This window comes from Malurus melanocephalus, unplaced genomic scaffold, assembly GCF_030028575.1.
Source record: "Malurus melanocephalus ecotype Western Australia unplaced genomic scaffold, MMel_1.1 scaffold_1112, whole genome shotgun sequence".
Classification (NCBI taxonomy): Eukaryota; Metazoa; Chordata; class Aves; order Passeriformes; family Maluridae; genus Malurus; species Malurus melanocephalus.
The window spans coordinates 57,323-66,429 of NW_026624344.1; the positions used below are offsets into that span (position 1 = coordinate 57,323).

General features: G+C 49.1%; 1 protein-coding gene across 1 annotated transcript in view; it reads left to right on the forward strand.

The window, feature by feature from the left end:
* Nucleotides 1-268: 268 nt before the first annotated feature.
* The window catches only part of LOC130586258 (protein kinase C eta type-like), a 30,152-nt gene continuing 21,313 nt past the window's right edge, over nt 269-9,107 (forward strand). Inside the window, exon 1 of the mRNA XM_057387011.1 lies at nt 269-771. Within this exon, the coding sequence (XP_057242994.1) occupies nt 412-771 (360 nt within the window). The 5' untranslated portion in view covers nt 269-411. The remainder of the gene's footprint in view (nt 772-9,107) is intronic.

Below are 9,107 nucleotides of genomic sequence, written 5' to 3' on the forward strand. Positions count from 1 at the left end.
GGTCGTTCCTCGCCCCACGCCGGGGGCTCCGTGCCGCGCCCCGGGCACCGCGGGCCGGGCAGAGCTGTGCTGAGCCGTGCTCTCGCTCGCTCGCCCGCCCATCCCCGCCCTCCCGGCGCGGCTCCGCGGCTCCTCCCCGCCGCCGCCCCACGCCCAGGTATCCCCGGGCCGGATCGCGCCGCTCCCCGCGGCAGGAGCAGCCGGGCGGCGCGGCTGAGGCGGGGGCGGAGGCGGGCGGGGCGCGGCGGTTCCGGAGCCCCGGAGCCCGGGGGCGGGCGCGGTGCCGCCGGCCGGCCCCCTGAGGAGGCGCGGCGGGGCCGAGCCGGCCCGGCAGGAGAGGCTGGGTGCCTCTCCCGGCGGGAGCGGGCTCTGGCTCTCCTCCCGGCTCCCGGGCGCCCCGGGGGCGCGGCCATGTCCGGAGCCATGAAGTTCAGCGGGTACCTGAAGGTGCGCATCGGGGAGGCGGTGGGGCTGCAGCCCACCCGCTGGTCCCTCCGCCACTCGCTYTTCCGCAAGGGCTACCAGCTCCTGGATCCCTATGTCACCGTCAGCGTGGACCAGGTGCGCGTGGGGCAGACCAGCACCAAGCAGAAGACCAACAAGCCCACCTACAACGAGGAGTTCTCGGCCACGGTCACCGACGGCCATCAGATCGAGCTCTCCGTCTTCCACGACACCCCCATCGGCTACGATGACTTCGTGGCCAACTGCACCTTGCACTTCCAGGACCTGCTGCGCTCCGCCGCCCCCAGCGACACCTTCGAGGGCTGGGTGAGTACCCACCGGGGAGCGGCGAATGAATGAAGGGCACTGGCGGAGCCGGGGCTTGTCCTCGCATGCCTGTGCCGCAGACACGCAGCCCGGTGTGCTCTGCAGGTACACAGGTGTGCTCCTRAACGCATCTCTTTGTGCCACTCCGCTCCACGTTTGCTCAGGCTGCTGTTCCTAAGGGACCCTAAGAACAAAAAGCCTCAGCTGTTGTAGCTTGAGGCTCAAGACGCTGTAGCGGGGGCTGTGAAGTCTCTCCTTTGTAGACGAGCAGAGAGACGATCTATAATACATGACTTGCAAGCTGCACCATCCAATTCACACAAAGGTGCTCCTTCCTCCCTTTGCACAGCGCACAGAGGCGCTCTTGGAGAYTGGGATACCTGGGCTGGATGTGTTTCTGCCCAGCTCCACACATGCTTGCACAATAGTTTGATGCGTGCGCGCAGATTTCTTTGACTGCGTAGCAGGACGGCAGGACCAGTCTTGTGTGTGTTACGTACACTATTGCTCTGGGTCAATGCAGTTTCACTCAGAGCTAAGTTTAGGTTATTTCCAGGTAAATGTCATTTGTGTGCAGCCCGGRGAACCTCGTCTATGGCTTAGTCCCGATGATGAGAGGAACAGTACAGGCTCTAAAGTTGTGCCTTTGCTTCCAGTGTTGGGAAGGAGGAGGAAGTGATTGCATTGGTCCAGACAGGAGTTTGCTGGTAACAATTAGGTTTAAAAAGGCGTTTATTCTGAGTAGAGAAGGTGCAGAAGAGCTGTTTTCAAGGCTGTGATAGGTATAAACTTTTTGAGGCCAAGAAGTTCAGGATATGCGGTGACATAACCACGACAATAAAACCAGAAGTTGAGGAAGGAGAGCTGACAGTGTAGAGAGCAGATAGGATCGAGATGTCTATCTCTGGAGAAAATGCTTGGGCTTTCTGCTCTCAGCCCGTGTCTGTGTCTGAGGTGTGATTTTACACCTTTGGGGTGATTACAGGAATGATTAATAAGGGTATATTGGGGTAATGGATGCCTTGTGGATAGGCTTGGGGCTCATGCACAGTCCCTGATGTGATTTTTGTGTTGGACAGGAGGGTCCCAGCCAGTCTCCAATGGCTTAGCTGAGGCATTGCTCCTGACAGCCCAGCCTGAGCTGAGCTCACAAGCCTTGTCAGCCCAGCCTGAGCTGAGCTCACAAGCCTTGTCTGGTGGATAAATGCCCAGCTGCCTGTGCCACCAGAGAGAATCTGCTCCTGGGATTTGTGCTCAGCCACTTTTAAATGCAGAACAGACCCCTAAGGGCAAGGCAGAGRAGTGAGCCTGGGATACAGCGCTGTGGTTTTGAGGGTTTTCTTGATGTTTGAGTTGCTGGGGATGTTTGCTCTTGAGAGAGGCCCTATCCTCTCAGGAGACTGGATTCCTGGTCACACTGGGGCTGGCTGTGTGTGGGATGGGACTGCTCTGCTGCAAAGGTGGTGGCCTTATTTACATTACGAAAATATYTGTCATAATGCTGCCTCTGGTGTGGCTGCACGTACAATTCTTTCATTTCGTCCATCCTGTGGTGCTGATTTTTAGGGCAGATGGAGTCTGTGGCCTGAAATACTCATGGGGTCTTGGGTGAGGGAAGAGTTTCTAATCTTTACAGGATGGACCTGTGTTTTATGAACTCCTGTACATGTGAGGTGATGAATGCCATGGGGTGGGAAATCAGTGAATTTTTTAACTAGACTGATGTAAACTGATGTTGTATCTGGGCATGTAGACAAAGGCTAAAAGCTGCTGCTCTCCATTAAAATTAATGACTAAAAATTACAGCTGGGGTGGATTTAGTGGGGAATGAGCAAATGTTTGTCTTCTGTTGCCTTTCTCTCTCCCCTCCCTTCTGATTTGCTTTGTTAGCATCTCACATAGCGTGCAGCCTGGATCACATGATGACAGGGAACAGCATCTTGCCCTGATAATTTAATATATCTTGATAAATCCAGCGAGGCTGTCACGGGAGTTTGTGTAATCAGAAGGATAGGAGATTCTGGTTTGTACCAGCCCAAGGTCCATGAACTGCTGGCACAATGCAAAACASCACAAGGAAATGTAGATGATTTCTCACACCTCCGCTCTGAAATCCTTCATTTCTGTCCTTTCTCCATCCCCAAAATAAAAGCACAGGTAGGCAAGTAAAGAGTCAATCAAGAGAAAGGAAAATTGGTGGATGCTCAAAATTTAACCTTGCTTATGCTTGCTTGGCTGTGCACTATTTTTCATTTTGATTTGAAATAGAACTTTTAYGTTCACTTTTCAGAGACAAGGAAAACAGTATTTTGGTAAACTCCCAATGATGGTTAATGGGCAAACAGGGCAGAGCAATTGGCTGCCTCTGCTCCCTGAGCTCCCCTCCTGAGAGGGAGCTGTCTGGAATTACCCSTGACAGTGTTGCCATCAGCTCTCTATTTACAAACATGGATTTTCTTCTGCTGAAAAAAAAACCCCATGATTAGTTGTAACATTGGTGAACACCTCTGGTGAGAACTGTAGGAAGTTTCAGCGAGAGGCAAGGAGGAGCAGTTGGTGTGTAAGAATTGGTGCTTCCCAGATGACTTGCAGGTACATCCCTGCAATTATGACCCCAAACACTTATGCAGATGAGTAAGTGTATGGACATGAGCTGTCTCATCAGTAATGCTTATACACCTGAGTCATCCCACTGGGTGCTGGGACAGAGTTCTCTCTTCATGGGTTGCTTTGAAATTCATATTTCAGGGACTTCAAAACTTACCCTTCTCCTTCTAAGCATTTTTGTTGTTTTCTGAAGTCTTTCTAGTAAACACACCAGCACAGTCTGGATATCTTCTAATTTGCGTATTAGCTGTTAAACACATTTGACTAATTTTCCACAGATCAAATTCACTTCAAGATCCTTCTCACTGTTTCCCCTTTCTTATATTTACTTGTCAGGTTTCAGCGTGGCAGTTTTTAYGAACATTGTCAATTAAATGCCACCTTTCCTTCAGCGTGCTTCAGTGCAGTCAAAACCCAGAACGATCTYCCCGGTGCTCTGTCTCTGGTAGGCATTTGCCTGTGTGGGTGTGAAATTGTGCAAACCTGAATGGTAGCATTTCACACCAGGTGCAGGGCAGGAGAGGACCAATCTCGCTGCTCTCCTCAGCTGTTTGCTGTCATTTACATCAGGGCTGGAGCTTGCCTCTTAAAGAATTTCGTTTTGCACTAGCCTGTGCTAGGATCTTTTTACATGTGCACCTTTAAAAGGTATTTTCTCCTCTTTGTTTCTGAGTGCAGTGTAGAAACAAATGGAGTATGAGTGTAGTTGAAAGGGGAGATGTTTTCAATACATAGGATTATTCCTGTGGGTTTTATGTAGTAGCTGAAGTAATTTTTAACCTTGGGGAAACACTCTTTATAGATACTGAATGGCATTGTTACGAGGGAGTTATTTAATCACAATTGTAAAAATTGTTAGTCCCTGGGTGGAGATGTCATAATTTCTAAGACTTTAATAAGGAGTAGAAATTTAAACCTTGATCTTGAAGTAGCAAATCATCAGAATACACTGAAGGAAATCACATAACAGATGGGCTGTAAGATTAATGAGCGAGTCGCAGCTTCCTGAGGAGTTTGTTACCCTTTKCTTGTGTGCAGGAAGAGATTAAGACAAATAATTCTTGTGCATTCCTTCACTTGAGCTCTTTTCACTGTATCCTTCCCTCTTTTTCTGTCTTTAGGCAGAAATAATTGTGTTTTACAATACAACATTATTGCATATAATGTTTATATACAATTGTATTTGTTGGATGTTAAATTGAAGAGTTGAAAGACAAGTCAACTTCTCTCCAGAGCATCAGGACCATGGCAGAGAGCCAGGTTGCTGCTTCTTTTGACTCCTTGACTTGGCTGCAGAGTTGTTCAGGTGGGCAAAACTTGCTTCAGGAAGCCAAAATACTTTACAGCTCTTGACAGAGGATTTTGTGGTGCAGTATKTTATGTCTGCCTACCTGTAGAGATGGACTGTGGCTTGTAGAGCTGCAATAAATGGTATCTCCTTCCACAGGACAGGAGCAGGCTGAGATGAAATCCAACTTGACTTCCATTTCCATGCACATGATAGTGATGTACATCATGCAACTCTCTGATCTGTGTGAAGGGCACACTGCATTAATTAGGYTTGAGTAGATTAAGCTCCTTCCCTRTTTCTTGGGAAGCTTTAGGTTGTTTCTGTACCTGTTATTGCTGATACGCAGTTATTATGTTGAATAGGACTTGTGGGGAGAAACACCCACTGTAGAAGGTAAGATGGGTTTGAAAGCTGCTGGAATTTCAGCTTTTCTTCCTTTCCTTTAGCATGCAGTTGTCCTTTGGCCCTATGAACAGACCCCTCAAAATGCCASCAGAGTCCCATGCACCATGGCTGTCTGAGTGCAGGGCACTGCAGCTTGAAATGAAGTTGTAATAACTCACGGAAAAATTGTTGCTATTTGTCAGTATTTAATAGTCTGCGGGGGTGTGATGCTAAAAACAGTTATTCTGATCAAGGCAGATGAGACAGCTGACTGTCACGAAGAGCTGCACACTTACTGCACTGTTCAGCATCACAAGTGGAGCTGTTTGGAGTCCTGTTTCTTGCTCCTGTCTGGAAGCTTTGAGAATCCTTGGAGCACATTTTGCTTGAGAGTGTGTTTGGCTGGGAGGATTTGACCCAAGCACRAGAAGAGCCAGTTTCCATTGATTGGGGCCAGTAGGGGTGTGTGGGACTGGAGCTCATGTCCTGYTTTGAGCTGAGTGCAGCAAGGTGTGGGTTTGAGGTTTTCTGGAGTTTTAATGGGGCAGCTAATGGGCAGTGCAGTGACAATGCTCCCGTCCCCTCCACAGATGCTGCAGTCACTGYAGTTCTGTGGCTGAGTGAGAGGAATTCTGTGCATTCATCTGTCTCAGTCTCTTCCAGCAAATGGTAACAAATTCATCAGGGACAGAGCCAAAATCCTTGAAGTGCAGGACAAGGCAGGACAAGAGTCCARGCAATCAGGTGCTGCAGTGACCTTGCCACCAGGTGCAGTGGCAGTCACATAGAGGTGACTGGAATGATGTACAATAAAAGGAGAACATGGACCTGTTGGAGTGAGTCCAGAGGAAGCCATGAAGATGCTCAAAGGGCTGAAGCACCTCTTCTAAGAGGACAGGCTGAGAGAGTTGGGGTTTTTCAGCTTGGAGAAGGCTAAAGGCAGGCATTACAGCACCTTCCAGTACCTTAAGGGGCTAAAATAGAGCTGGAGAAGGATTTTTGACAAAGGCATGGAGAGAAAGGACAAATGGTTATTGCTTTTAACTGGCAGAGGGGAGATTTAGATTGGATATAAGGAAGAAGTTTTTTATGACAAGTGTGGCACAGGTTGTCAGAGAAGCTGTGGATGGGGCCTGGAGCAGCATGGTCTGGTGGAAAGTGTCCCTGTGCATGCCAGAGGATGGGGAATGAGGGGATCTTTAAGGTCCCTTCTAACCCAAGCTATTCTGTGGTCCTGTCAAGCCCTCACTGATGTGGTTGGCTGGAATGGGGGGCTGACTTTGGTGCTGGGGTTTCCTTTACATTTCAGCTGGATCAGTTGAAAGCCGTGGTTGGAGGGAGAAAAGGCAGCAAAGGGCTGATGCTCACATTTCCTTTAGCAGCGCTGGACATTGTAGAAGCTCATGAGAGGGTGTTTGCAGACCTGCAAGAGGTTGCTCTTTGCAGAGAGGCTGCAAGGAGGAGGAGGAGAGGGCAGCAGGGTGACCGCAGCACGAGTGAGCCCAGCACCCCAGGAAGCTCTGTCCCCCAGCCTCGCCTCGCCCTCTTGGTGGTTTGTACTTAGCTTTTTCCACAGGTCTTTCAGTAAAGCACGTTTCACCCAGGCTGTCAGAAGCTTTCTGTTTGGAGTATTTTCTGAGTAATGATTTGGTTCCTGGCCATTTTGAGCTTATAGGCAATAAACTCTGCAGAATGGATCGTCAAGGGGGCCGTTTAAGCTATTGAAATGCCATTAGAAAGTCTACTGATTTACAGGGTAATTCAATATGAAAAACATATCCCTTACTGAAGTGAATAAGACTCCCACCCTTTCTTCACAAGCTATCAAAGCTCCTTTGATGTTTGAGGCTTTAGCTATTGTGCTTTGCTAATMCAGCCAGGAAACTGGGGACCTTTTGTGTAACCATGGAGAAAAAAGATGAACAGAAGAGTAATCATGTGAAGTGAGTTTCTGTCAGCTTTTACAAGGATTCTGGATCAGCCATCACACCTTCTTGCCTCCCAAGTTTCATCCTATTTAGGCATGCAGTTAGGACATGTCAGACCATGCTGCAAATTTAATTTCTTCTGGAGACAATGAGCAGTCTTTGCTGTGATTGCTCGCTCCACCCCTGTGCTGTTTGTGGGGCCGTGCAGTGACCAGGCTGGACTCGAGCCTGGCGTCATGTCCTGGTGGAGCTCATGTGGTTTTTCCTCTCCCAAACCATGCCCTTGTGCTGGTACAAGATCCTGGCTGGTTGTGAGGGAAGGACCTGCTTTATGATAATGATATCAAACATAACAAATGTGTGCCTAAAACAAAGCRCATCCCGAAGCGTCTGCTTAACATTGCTCAGCCGCTTAGGGTAAGCCAGACCAACAACTGGATTTCTGCAATGCCAATGAGATCTTTTCATGCTTTGATATCACGAGATGCTCTCATCGCTCAGGGAGGTCAGTTGCTGAGGAAGCCACCCTGCTTTAATTTRGAATCCAGCACCACGAGCAGATGCAAGCCAGCTTTTGTCGCGTTAGCGCGATGCCGCGTGGGAGCGAGCATCGCTCAGCAACTCTCGTGCTCTTGATATTCAGCGTCTGTCCTGGGCCCAAGGTGATGGAAAAAATTGCTTTTTCACTGCCCCTGCAGGACCTTCTGTGCCCTTGTGCTAGAGCACAGGCATGTAATCAATGTCCAGATCTATCCCGCAGGCTGCCAGAGCAGTCTGACCGGCCGATGGCCCCGCTCCCTGCGCTGCTCTTTCCCGGGGCTCCYCCACTGTGGGGCAGGTTCCAGGTGGAAAAGTTCTTCTGGCAACTCCCAGGGTTTTTTTTTTTTGGCTCTTGTCTTCCTTGTGGCACCCAGTGCATCTCCAGAAAGCCTCGAGCTCTCCTGCCCACCAATGATCTGTGTCCTGATGGAGAGGTGCAGCGCTCAAGACAGAGACAGGGGATTTGTGTGTCCTGTGTGCCAGGGGGATGTCACAGCCTGGGCTGTCTCCTCTGAGTGCCACATTCACAGCAGCAAGGCCCAGCCTGGGGAAAATGGCAATCCTGGGCTGCAAAGCCACAGGGCTTTAGGGATGTCATGTCTGGGATAAGATTTGCACTTCCTGCTGGACCTCCGTGGGTCTGGATGGGAATTTCTGTGCTCCATCGTGTGATGGGGACCTGTCCTTCGGGTCAGCACAGCAAACAATGCACTGAAACCCAGCTGCTGTGACTGTGCTTACCCAGGAGCTTTGCCAGCACGAAAAAATGTTGGCAGGGGAGGAGGGAAGGAGGGAGGGAGGGAGGGAGGTGTGAATCTGTTCGATGACATTACATAAGGACTTTTTCKTGGTGTTCACCTGCCCAGTTTCGTAAGTATTGAGTTTCGTGAGTGAGTTGGTTGTATTTGTATCAGTGATATGGTGGCAGCTCTCCAGACTCCTTCCAGGAGAGATCTCCTTTCTGTGGAACAGGCAGGAGMTGAAGTATTGGTGCAGAAACACAAGCTGGGCAGCTTTGGTAGCTGACTTCAGTTTGAGAGGTGTGAGATAGAATAAATAAGCTATTTTTTTTACCAACATTAGAATGCTATTTAGGCCTTAGTGGAATTTCATTCTTATTTTTATGTTTTAAAACTTTTTATTGCAATACATGTATTTCTATCAAAGAGGAGGAAAAAACATCCATGCAAGACATGTCATCACACATTTTTAAATGTGTGATTTGCTGCATGAGTATTGCATGTCTACTGTATGTTTAAAAAAGATCAGTAAAATCATTTGCAGCATGAAATCGCTGAAGAGATCAGTAGAGCCCAGTAATCTCTGAGATGGAGGCGAGTGAGGGACAGGATGTGAGAAACAYGCTGTGTGTCTCTGCTGTCCCAGGACTATACATCTAATAGTGAGAATCACAGAGACAGATTGTCTGATGATGTGCATCCAGGGGCTGAGGAGAGCTTTGAGGTGGTAGCTCTAGATCTCACACTGAGGTGTTTTTGCTGCTTTTGTCTCGTATGTTCTGTGCCAGCTGTTCTCAGAGACASAATTTTGACTTCCCACCTGGTCTCATTTGCTGTGAAAAAGCA